We start from the raw sequence: 13,080 nt of genomic DNA, 5'->3' as shown, positions 1-13,080 counted from the left end.
ACACCAAGCTCCACCCTCTCCACTATGGACTCTCCAAAGTGGAGGGTCCATCGTCAGCATTTTACCCCAAGCCGAAGTCTCGTGAACTTTCATTCGAGCACCTCTGGATTTATTACATACTTAGCAACGATAAAGAAAAAATTCCGAACACAAGTCCAAAATAAAGTTAATATTCGATAGTTATCTTCTAAAACATAATATTCAGGAGTTGTTACAAAACAAATGTCAAAGAGTTATTTTTACCATTCCCTTTGGATCTATGAAGATGGATGAACTCATTTAAACCATCAGTCATTGCGCGGAAGCAGGACTTCGCGCCATAATTTGTCCCATTCGTAATTTTTGCGCGCCGATGAGTGGACGAGTCCAAATTGGAATCATGAGAAATCCTGTGTAATAATCACAGACACGTAAGCTAGGGATGGGCGCTTCTTCCATCACCTATTTTTTCAGTAAACACTTACAGATGCGGATTTAGCAATTTGGAAAGGTGCGGTCCATTTTTTGAAAATCAATATGTGCAAAATTCATTATTTGTCAATAAACCAGAACTTTTTGAACGTTTTTTTGTGTATATACAACTGTATTTTATAAACATTTATCTCAACACTATTTATTTTACATCTATTTCAACTTCAGAGTGCAGTGTATTATTGAGCGTTTTGCCGTTTTGGTTTAGGTAAGGAAGGTTTGCATAATGTCTAGCGTCCAGAAACCCATGTTTCCAGGCATGAGAGAGTAATGTTAAAAAAAAGAAGAGAGTCTATGTAAAATGCCATAGTTTTTGCATTCATATATAACAGGAACAATTTTAAAATTTGACTGACTATCTTCAATTGTCAAGCTTATATACTGTTATGTGATATTGGTACATGTTCATTTCAAAATTATTTGAAATTATGAATAATTTAATCAAAGTCATATGATATGCATGTACTTAGATCGAAAGGGACGACTGAAGATTTTTTTTGAGATATGCACGGTTCATCTATAAATTTATGATTAGCGTCGAAAATTTAAATTCATTTATTATGTAATATCCCAATTGATACATGCATGCTTCCATTGATTTTTATTTTTATTGATGCATGTGTTTTGGAAAGCTATTACTTGTAAGGCCTTTACTGGTTATTCTTTGTCTGAGTTTAAGCACGTGATTATGTCTTTTATTTTGATTGGCTGTTGGTATACAGAGGGTTGGAATTTGTGGTTACGTAATAGTCCAAAGGGCGTCTGGGAGATGGGTGTAATTACATAACTTGCACCTGGCACCTGCAAGACTCCGTGGGAATCTTGACCGTCAATGTGGAAATCATAAGCAATTGAATATATATATATATATATACACACATAGATTTTAATTACATAAATTCTATTTTTTTAATAATGTTTTAAGCAATATTTATTTAAGTTCTGAGTTCATTTATAAATTGATTTTAGTCAACCTGTATTTATACACCGTTGTAGAGCTGCTCCCATATTTTAAGATTAGATTCAAAGTTTGATTATTCATTAGATATATGCAAATTGAGATGGCGACTCCCTTTGAAAGAGCGAGCTTTGTATTAAGGTATTGAATTCACTCAGAACGCATTAAATAAGGGGTTAGTGCCTTAGTTTGCCAAAGCCAAAGTTACCCATGCATGAGTGCCCCAATTTTTACTTTGGAGAGCTCCATTTCTTTTCACAAGCGCACCAGATATCTTTCTAACGCCTTTCAAGTTGGAATTGTCCTTACATTAACTTTTAATTTTCACGTTCGCATCAAATTTGGATTGTTCTGATTTGAATTATCGTTGCCCTTTTTGAACGCGTTATAGCAGTTAGTATCCAAGTTTTGATTATTTTCACGAGTGTCCCAAAATGGGCACACAATATTAGTGTTGAAATTAATTGGCGATGGTATCTCAATCAACTTATACTTGGGATATTATCCTTAACACAGGTGCTTGATGACATGATCGAACCCACCCCCCCCCCCCCCCGTCCATTACCCAAGATTATAGACCCCCGGGACTTTATTATTATTTTTTACATTAAATTATCCTTTTATGACATTTTTTAATCTGATTTATACATTCATTGCCCCAAATTACTTAAAACAAATATTTTTTTTAGAAATCATACCCTCTACATATAATACAAGTATATGTACAGAGGGACTGATTTTTTTCAAAAATGTTTGTTTTATATTATTCTGGGCAATGGATGAATAAATTAGTTTAGAGATATGTCATAAAAGGATAATTTAATAAAAAAGAGAAATTGAGTCCCGGGGGTCTATAAATTGGGGGGGGGGGGGTCGATGTCGATCCTGTCCTCAAGCACCTGTGAGTCTTAAGCGTCCTTAAATGTTCTAATTCGATTTTGTTTTACACAGCTAATCACTGTTAAAAGTTTCACGATCGATCGCCCCTAAGTTTAATTTGGATATTCGTTGACCAGATTTATTATATTCTAAATCTATTAAATATCGCCCGAAAGTTTTGATCTTTTCACTTTATTTTTTTTTTTTATTTTCAAGAATTGAGTGCCCACGATTTGTAAAATCTACTTTTGATTATGACTTTATCAGAAAATTTGTATTTTTAATTTTTACGATTGTCCGAACATAAGTTTACCTAAGTTGCTCTCAAATCAGCAAAACGTTGCTACAAATTTTGAATAAGACTATTTGAGTTATTTTGACTTTTGATTTGTAAACGTAAATTTTCAAATCCAAAGGTGATAATGTGATATTTTGAGAATTGATAATTAGTTATGAATCACATCTTTAATTAATGAACCTATCGTATCATGTATTCTAAGAGTTTCAACACCTTTCGGGATTTTGATGTACACCTGGGCATATGAGACATCTCTTGTGTATATCTTGTGTATTCTGTGTTAGTTCCAGGGTTTTTCTCAAGATGAACAGACAATAGAAGTTTATAAGATATACACAAGCGATCATAACCATGTCTAGACATACAAAGCATCAATATCCCGGCCGATATTTCAATGGCAATGGGAACTCGATAAAGATAACAATTAAAATTACTAACTTTTAACTATCGTGAGTAATACAGAAATATTCAGAAGCGTCCAAGGTGTTCCTTAATTACGAACAAGAAGATATTAAGTGTAAATTCTAGCTCGTGATTTTATTAATCATTACATAGTGTTAATAGTGATTTTATGGTTTAGAGGGGCGGCAGTTTGATCTATATGTACATGATAAATAGACAAATAAAATGTTTCATTCAAACTTCCAGTTTTAAGGATAATGTTGTTTTAATTTTATTAGGAATTTTGCAGAGGTTTTTTTTAATTGTTGGGTAGTTTTGATGATTAATGTTATTGTTTTCCCAGCATTTGTTATTAACTTTTTAATTTCCTTCTGAGTTGAACTGATGAGTGGGTAATGAAAGCTATTATTAGCCACTCTGTTGGATTAGGGGTGGAAATTTAACAGTTTAAGGGTGATGATTTACTGTTTTATTATATTTTTTCGGGCATGTTTCTACTGAAGGTGAATTTAATAATCCAAATCATTTATTGATTGATTCATTACATTTTTGTCCTTATATCTTTGCAAAGTTTATAAAATGTAGATGACGAGTCCAATTTTGTGCGACCCCGTGAAAACATGGGAATATTTGCCGACTGCGCTACCTGGCGGAGTATTCTCGCAGACGTAAAGGGGGGGGGGTTCGTGCGGATATTCATTAATCTATCGGCATTGATTTTTGATATGCATGATATAAATACGTTATTTTTATGTCATATCTTGTATTTCAATGCCATTTTTTCTGTGTGTTAAAAGCAAGGTGATGATTCAAATCAAAGTTAACCTGGATTACGTTACCTGTTTGTATAATCCGTTCTTTTTATAGAACACGTCGTAATTTCCGGTATGAGTTTGAAAACGCGGTTTTACAAATATTCTGAAATGTTCATGGATTGAGGAAATTCTATTCAGACTCGGTATGTTGTGGTGCAAAACATATATGCTACATATTTGATTTTGTCTTTGTGTTTGTTACATCTTGGATTTTGTGTTCAAAATATTCTGTTATCGTCGAATTTCAACAAATATTTATGTTTACCATATTTCTTTCGGATGTACCATGATCTTGGAAGTGTTTGAACTTGACCATTAATGCGTCTTTCAAAGAAATGGTTTGAAAATGGAGGATGAGATACTGATGAACGGGTAGGTTTTTGTTAGAATATCCTCGATTTTTTTTTCATGTATATCATTTTGTTGTACCGTTTATTATATTTGAAGAGTAATTTTTATTCCGGTTGTAATGATATATAGTTTGTATGTGTTATTTCATTAATTAACGGTATATTTTGAGGTGAAACTACGGCAAGAAGCACAAAACCGCAACGGGTAGCCATTGTCGATATTTTTGGGGGGTGTTTTCAACGACGTCCGCGTCGATTCCTATATAAGGCGATGCCCACAGGTCAGTTACCCGCTGACCGTTGTTGAGAGTACTTGCATCACAGTGAAACTTGGATTGTGCATTGGATTTCGTTATGGCTACATCTTCAAAGCGACTGAAGACTGATGAGGTAGGTTATTTTCTTTAACTTTTATAAAAAAGAATTAATTTAATTTGTGTTTGACATTGTGGTGTATGTTTGCTTTTCATTGATGAAGGTAGGGGTTGGTGGATAAGTATTTTTAGCAGTAATGTTTTATTTTTTTATTTTGTGCATTCAAGAATATTGGATATAGACTTTGGTTATGTTATTTTTGTTTCATTAGGTGGAATTTTTATTTGCTTTTAATGAATTTTAAGTAGATTTGATTTATGTATTAAAGATCAATCTGGATGGGTGTAAGGGAAGGTCTGGGTGGATGGGTACTGATGTTTGCTTCAGAATATTGTTTAGGGTAGTGGAATAAAATTTTGACATGCAAAAATTGAAAGTTTGTTATAGTGGGAAGGCCTTTATAAATAATTTTTTGTGCATTTAGTGTGAGAGTAATGTTGGAGAAGTATAGTTGGGTGTTTCCCTGAAGTTTAAAATTTGATGGAAGGGTGATGTGAACTAAATATGGGATCATTTGAAATATAAGTTGTATTACAAGGTAAGGGGGACAAAATGCATCTAAATAAAAATTAGGAGATTTCTGTTTTTGGTCTTGAAAGAACTGGGATTAGTGCTTTTGTATTTCAAAATATATCAATGATGTATTTTGTTTGTGTTTAGACTTATTTTTTATTTATCATTTGAAGAAATTTTATGTTTTTTTTTTTATCAGACCTGGTAGATGATAAGTTTAATTCATGGTAAGATTTGTGTGAGTTGTAACAGAAGAATGATTTTCTTGAATGATTGCTAGGGGTGTGAGTTCTTGGTTAGGGCAGATTTGGTCATGATAATATGATAGTGTGAATGTAATCTTTGCAAATCTGTATTTTAGAGAGCGACAGATGGAAGTTATTGAATGGTTATATATGATTTCTCTGAAGCTTTTTGAAGGGATTTGGACACCATTTGAGTTCAAATTTTACTATTTTTCATTCCTAGGATTATTGATATGGGTATTAGTTATTGTTTTATCAAAATTTAGATGCCACAAACTAGTTACAAGCAATGTTCATAGTTTATCTTGGTTGTCACAAGGAATTTTGTCAGAGAAATGATAATGTCTTTCATTTACTTTACATTATTGTAAACAAATATAAGACTCAAGCTTTGTTTACATAACAATGATTTGACACCTGTATTCCTCTTATAACTTATTTGACTTCTTACATTCAAATTTTGGATAATCATTTAAGATGCGCATGTGAACGACTTAATATAAGTAAAATAAAATAAAATTTTGATCTCATATTGTGTCCAAGTCCCTTTAAAAAAATTTTAAAGACTAAATTTATAAATTAGAATGGTTGGTTTGTTCAGAAATGGGATGTAGGTATGACGTATTCACTTTGATCCAATTTATTAAAGATGGGGCCTTAAAAAAGAAAGTTGTGTGTTTTGGTTAACCCGACCTAATCTACAAAAATGTCCTAATCCTACCATTTGTAGATTTCTGTTTTTATCTGATTGTGAATTTTATGTTATTTCTAATAAGAAATCTGTTTGAAATATAACACAAACTAACATTTTTAGGATTCATGCAGAAAAAAATTATATAATATTAATGAAAAATCCCTAACTACCTAACTTAATTTTTCATTGTTGTTACCCTAAACACTCAATTTTGTTTATAAGGCTAGGTTGGATTGAAGAGCTTTGACCAACCCATTTAAATTGAGTTTGCTAAGTCTGACTTTTTTGTTATTACGGTATGAAAAATTATTATATACAAACCATTTATCTTAAGGTGTTATGGACTTTCTCCTAGTTTTGGTGAAAGATTTGAGATCCTTCAGAAATGCATATTCAAAGTAAATATAAATTATTTCTTTAAGCAAATCGGATGAGAAAAGAAACCGAAATGCATCATGGTAATGTTTACAAAACAGAATTGTTTGATTTCATCATCCGAAGGATTGGGGTTAATTATTCATCTTTCATGCTCTGCATTTTTGAAAAAAATGGAAACTTCAGAAATGTTGGAGAACAAAATTGAATGCACACAAGTTTATTTTTAATAGGCCTTAAGGTTATAACCTTTATTTGTTGTGATGTCGAAGTCATATTAATGCAACAGTTATTGTCTCGGCATCAGTGGCAGACTTTAACATGAGAATTATCAATAAAAAATCTTGATACGTTTTTATGACAATTGTTTTGTAATCAGATGTTGTACATTTTTCATTGAAATTTGGCTTTATTGACTGGAAAAACTACTGCAATGTCTATTATTATACACATATTTGGCATAACCATCGTTGAAAAGTGGGCACAGAATTTGATATAAAATTGGAACAAGCAGCTTAAAATTAATTTAAATTTATTGGAAATATATTGCATGTCTGTAATATGATGAAAACTCATATAATGATGAAGAAAATTTGTATATGTTATGTGAATAGCTGAATTTGTAAAGATTTCTTTTAATATTGAGTTGTGGAAATAAATTGTTTGTTTTTCAAATTTACTTTGTGCTAGAACATTTAATGAACAGAGCAAAAAGAATGACAAGCTTCTAATTCATAGACTCATTGAAATTTGGGTCAGGGTCAGCTCAGTTTATAAATTGTTATTCATTGCTGGTTTTATTTTTTGAATATGAAGATTAATTAAACTGATTGCAGATTGTGGGGTTTACATGAGTATAAATATATAAATAGAAATCATTGTTTTATCTGATTACCGGTAAATGAAGTTTTAATTTACTTGTTATAAATTTGTGAGATGTTTTAACTTGTCTTTAACTAATAATTTGTTGAAAAACAATTCCTCTCTAAAATGTGCATATCAATACACATGCATGCATAAAATTAGATTTAATGAAATGAATCTAATTCAAATAAATTAATGGCATTTAATGATTTTTATTCTACAGTGATATATTTTTATATTGTAAACTAACTTCATTGTGAGTATCTGTGGGCTCGGTAAAATTATTGTGGGTTTGTATAGGTTGAAAAGTTGGGAACCCACATGACCTCTGGGTTTCAAAATGTTATTTGCAACCCAGCATAAGAAATTATGTTTTTGATCCTGTGAAGTTGTTAGCGTGAAGAATGATAATTGTTCAATAAAAATATCTTGGATATATCTCTTTTATCGATTAATTTCAACTGTTTTTCCTTCACAGGTATGTTTATTTTTATTAAAAATCATCAATATAAGCTAGCTAGACTATAATTCGTATTGTTTATTGTTTTGGTAGGGACCGTCACCAGCTCTATCTATTTTCTGCAAACTTAATGGTTACCGGTAATTTGTGCATTGGCTTTATTATTCACCTAATTGATATGACATGAAGTATTACACAAGGACGTTGATTTAACGATGCCGATATGATGTTTGAAAGCAAATACTTAAATTACCACAATTTTTGCCTTCTTAATGGATTTATATGTGCTTTTCTTTTAATTCCGTTTTTGATTTAGGCTTCAATTATTATGTCATTTATTGGCATATTGAACTAAAGTTATTCATATTTTGATGAATTAGTTTGTAAATTTGTTACCTGAAATGTTTTCTTCCAACTGGTATAGGGGAAATGAAATGCATTTAATCATATTTGTCACCTTGATGGTATTTGTCACAGCACCTTTGTTTGGTGTATTGAATGCAAATGTTTGGTGCATGTGCATTTTTATTTTTCTTATTGGTGTGTTTAAGGTATCGGGCATCATTGAGACAAATGAAACAAAAAGAAAGATTGTCACTCTATCTGACGGTAATGCAACAGTGGAGGTTAAATTATGGGGAGAGCTGGCATCCTTAAGGATTTTCAGTGGTTCCGTTGTGGAGATCTCCTGCGTGCACGTGGATTTATACCAGGGCAGGAGATCATTAAACTCATCTGCGAGCACAAAAGTTAAGGTAATATTGGTTATTTTTAATGATGATGTCGAGTCATATTTGACAGATGACAATGTTTGATGGGAGTTGATCTTATCAACTTTTTTAAAAGTGCATGGTTTTAGTATTTGTAGATTTATGTATAGAATAAGTATTTAGTTTTAAATAAATCGCATACTATTTACTCTCATATTTTGCATTTAGACCAGAATAGCACTTTATTAAGATTTAGATCAAGGTCAAACTGTTAGGTGTGTTATTTTCAATTTTTCTCTAATGGGTATCATAGAGTGTAGCTTTGAAAGTGAAAATCATTTTGTCGTGAATTAATTAGTTTTGGAATTATAATCGTTAAGCTAAATTGTTCTTGTCCAAGACTGTGGTCAAAGATTTCTTAAATTTCAATTGAACTGAAAAGTTTAAATTTATGAAAGGTCAATTCTACTTGTTCTAAATTGAAATTGCATGTACTTGAATGAAAGATTTTCAATGTTTTAAATGTGTTGTTTGATAATGGTAGTAACTACTAGGATATTTATTTATAGATTTTATATTTAAATCATCTTGTATTGTAGAACATTGACGTTGAAGATGAGTTTTCCGGAGTCATTGATGGTGTTTCTTTTGACGAGTAAGTTGTAGAAAAATCAAATTTGATCATGCACCATTACAATTACCTGCAAATTGAGTTTATTGTTATGGTCAAGATGAAAGATATATTCAGCCATTGTTAAAGCTCGTGTGGAATTGCAAAGCTTAATTCTTTTTCGTCTGTGATGTTTATATTAACATGTCTTTTAATTGATGTAATCATGGGAAGTGGCTTCTTTTTGGTTCGATGTAGAACACATGCTTGAAAACTTGATATTCAGTCGACTTTGAAAAGCATTTGTGTTTCTTTTATTCAAAGTATGGTGCTTAATTCAAACCTGACAAAATTGTTGATAACATCGACTTTCAAAATGGCTATCTATCAAAACAAGGAATGTATTTTGTTGAAAAGTGGTAGATTTTTATAAAACCGGAAGGCGGGATGCAAAGCTGAAAAGGAGTAGAGTTCCGCAGTAATTGATTGAGTTAAATTAACTTGTATGTGATTGCACAATTATGTATTAGGTAGTCTATGATTTTGTATCTTAGCATTTGAATAATACTATGACTTTAGATCATGTATCAAAATATTACCATATGTTAGCATTTGAATAATTCTATGACTTTTGGTCATGTATCAAAATTTGAATGACCTTAAGTCAGACCCCACAGGGGGTGTAAACTTAAGTTGCAGTTTGTTGAGTATAATCTTAACATCTAGAGGGATTTCACGATGTTTTTTTTCCATGAAGCTGATAAATGGTACAAATTTTGTAATTTGGTAATTTATGGGCAAGCTGAAATCACAAATCAAAATGTTTCGGGTTATAAATTTGATATTATGTAACAGAGGGATATATAAGTTGTTCAGTTTAAAGTGTTAAGTTTTATCTGAAAGTATCAAGAGATATGGGAAAAGAAAAGTAAAAGTTTAAATTTTTGGCAATAAGCTGTACTGTGCCAGCGTAGGTATAAAGAAAAGTACAATAGGGTCTTGGTATTTCCCATAAGGAAATGTGGATAAATATTAGCTAATTTTTAAAGATTTATGCAAGATTCATCATGGCATCTGTTCCTTATTGTCAAGATATATTGATTTTGTTTCTGTAATGCTGATTTGATCAGAGTTATAGCTGTTGTAAATGAGGTGAGCGATGTGGTCACTGGGTCTCTTGTTAAATGTTTTGAATTTATGTCAGTTATACTCATATCTTTGTTTTTAATTTAGGTCAAACACATCAATTTTGATAAATGATGAGATGCTTTCCTGCTCAACGGAGCAGCTGAGTGACATTTTCCCATGTGGAGTTTTTGCCGAAAACAAACATGTGAAGGGAAGGAAGAGGAGGAGTGTAATTACAGTTCTGTAAGTATAAGTTATATTTTGATTTATGTTTTATGAATGTGTTGTGGTTCTAATTTCTTTAGCATTTATGTGTGTATGTAAGTGATAACATTTGTAAATTGCTGAGCTGAATGGAAAGAAGCATTCTTTTTGCTGCTGTTGTTATTGTCAATGATGCAAACACTTCATTTGATAGATGGTGAATAAGAGAATCATTGTTGTAATAGAGTTTTCTAGAGTAAATTTTGAAAGAATGTTATGTTATAAATGTGTTTATTCTGTGGTGAGTCTCATGATTGAGATGAATGCTGAGTTATTTACATATTTCCTTTTTTGCCAATTAATTGGTTTGCTAGCAAGTACATTAGTCTTTTTACTGGGCTACAATATATGCTTTCCTTCGCAGCACGGCATTCTGGGTTTATTTCTGTAAATACAGTGCATTGTGTCAACTTCATTTTATCATCTACATATGAGCTGAACTTTTGTGGTCATTTTTTGTTCAACCTGTACTTGAATGCAAAAAGTTAACAGTATAGCATATGTCTTTGACTGTTGGATTGATGAGTAATTTCTAAAATACAAATAGCTTTTTTTATTATGAACAACCTTCCGGGCCCTTTCTGTTGAGTTTGGAAAACAGTTTCAGATATGTTTTTCTAGCTTGGTTGAGAAAAACGACTATAGCTACTAAACAGAGCCATTATTTCTAATTGTGCATGATCTCTTTCTCACATCAAAATTGAAATTACAGTTTATACAGGAATGATATATAAGTACAGTTGTTCAGTATTGTGTGTTTTGATGTAAAGCACACACAGATTTACCATTCTGAAATGACAAAATCATATCCGAATATAAATTTTGTGAACTCATGAAAATTATTTATTGTTTGAGATATTTCATGTAATGGGTTTAAAATCTACTTCTGTGTGTTTATGATGGCTACTGTAAGTGTTAGCTCACCCTTTTGTTAAAAAGATGAATTTATTTCAATCTCAGCCCGTGCATTGATTTTATTGGCATGAATATTATGACCAGTTTCATAAATAGATGCAGTCTGAAAATCTTATCTGAACTGACAATCTGTGGATTTATTGTTTAGGTGCAGTGAAGTCCAAGTCCAAGCAGCTTTAAGGATTGTTTTTTTTACAGGAGTTGATATATGCATGGTTATTCTTTTGTTGAAGGAATATTTAGGTGATGATTGTGGTGAATGTATTACCTGGTACTTAGTTTTTTATTTTTAGAGTTTTGAAGCAAAAGCAGCATCATTAATGGAAAATTAAGATAAATATATATATATGATAATTGTTTTAATGATTTTTGACTGGTTTTTCTAGTGGAAGATATGACAACTATGAAAACTTTTGCATTGAAGTTGTATTTATTTTGTTATTAATTTTAGGGAAGAAGATGTCGTAGCCATGGTAGCTGAAGATGTTGATAAGATTGTAGCAGTTGGTGGTGAAGACAAACCAGAGGATGAGTTACTTGGTGAGGATAAGGAAGAGAAAGACATTGATAATGAAGCAGAAGTGGTTACGGAGGACATTGACAGTTTACTTTTCAAGTAAATATTTTTTCGATGGTTCTGCTATTGTTTGAATGGGATGCTTTTTTATGAACATGTCAAATCTGTTTTCTTTAAAATGGATTTAGGAGTATCTTCTGTTTTGATTTGAACATGTATGTCATTGTAGATACTTTTCGAGATTTTGCTCAAACACAAATTTCTCCTTGAAAGGAAATGTTTAAAGTTGATTCTAATTACACTGTAGTATTTTGTTTTGATGTTTGTATTTTTTCCATTTCTGTCTCAGGAAAAGCTCTTCAAAATTGAATCTGTTTGATGTTCATTTATTTTATTGGGTGGTTTTTTTTGCAGTTTGGGGTGAGCTTTATTTTAAAAGGTGTTTATTTAGGGTTGATTATTTAGCTGTTGGTTTCCTTTGAATGTTGTTCTAAAATATGAAGTTGTAATCTTTAAAATTATAAGTTCTGAAATGATTATATATAAGCTCTTCCATGGTGTTGACACTGGAACTTACCTTTTTACTGCAATCATGTTAGATTGAATTTTGTACATCAATAAACTGAAGTTTTCATTTGGGTATGATAGGCTTCTTGAGATGATATTTTTTTGTTTGTTAGTATTTAGAGATTTACTTTTTCTGGGATCTCATGTAGGATTGATTTTGTAAATCAATAAACTGAAGTTTTGGTTTGTGTATGTAAGGCTTCATAGGCTTCAGGAGATTTTTTCATTTTTGTTTGTTAGAATTTAGAGTTTTACTTAAGAACAGTGATCTGTTAGTGCCATTTTCAAGATTTAACTCATATTCATGTTATTTGACTGTTCCCTTGTTTGAGAAAGTTTATTTGTGTGTAATGGAACTGGTCCCTTGTTTGAGAATGTTTATTTGTGTGAAATGGAAGTGGTCCGTTGTTTGAGAAAGTTTATTTGTGTGAAATGGAAGGGTTAAGGAGTGGTTCTTCATTACTTTGTGTTGAAATCGTTTGAGAGAAGTAAATGTTTTATTGTTTGCCTTTTTAGTCTCAATGAAAAGTTAGCTGTTTTGTTGTAATTTGCAGATTCTTTTTATTTACTGTAAAGGGACATTACTTTGTGTTTTTCTTGATGAAATCGTTGAGAGTGGTAAATGTCGTATTGTTTGCTTTTTTGGTCACAATGAAAATTTAGCTTTTTT

At 31.4% G+C, this 13,080-nt stretch overlaps 1 protein-coding gene across 1 annotated transcript; it reads left to right on the top strand.

Moving 5' to 3' along the window:
• Positions 1-4,527: 4,527 nt before the first annotated feature.
• On the top strand, positions 4,528-11,946 carry LOC128163236 (uncharacterized). The gene is made up of 5 exons (XM_052826781.1): positions 4,528-4,563; positions 8,251-8,454; positions 9,009-9,064; positions 10,253-10,390; positions 11,778-11,946. Exons 1-5 carry the CDS (start codon positions 4,528-4,530, stop codon positions 11,944-11,946), a joined length of 603 nt encoding a protein of 200 aa, XP_052682741.1.
• The last annotated feature ends 1,134 nt before the right edge of the window (positions 11,947-13,080 follow it).

Source organism: Crassostrea angulata, chromosome 9, assembly GCF_025612915.1.
Source record: "Crassostrea angulata isolate pt1a10 chromosome 9, ASM2561291v2, whole genome shotgun sequence".
NCBI lineage: Eukaryota > Metazoa > Mollusca > Bivalvia > Ostreida > Ostreidae > Magallana > Magallana angulata.
The sequence above is the reverse complement of the archived record's forward strand: the minus strand, read 5'-3'. Positions and strand labels throughout refer to the sequence as shown.

Excerpts from the sequence above, each read along its gene's own strand:
- LOC128163236 (XM_052826781.1), top strand. The coding sequence starts at position 4,528 with ATGGCTACATCTTCAAAGCGACTGAAGACTGATGAG. Across the intron at positions 9,065-10,252 it reads GATGGTGTTTCTTTTGACGA|GTCAAACACATCAATTTTGA; the intron begins GTAAGTTGTAGA and ends TTTTTAATTTAG. Across the intron at positions 10,391-11,777 it reads AGGAGTGTAATTACAGTTCT|GGAAGAAGATGTCGTAGCCA; the intron begins GTAAGTATAAGT and ends TATTAATTTTAG.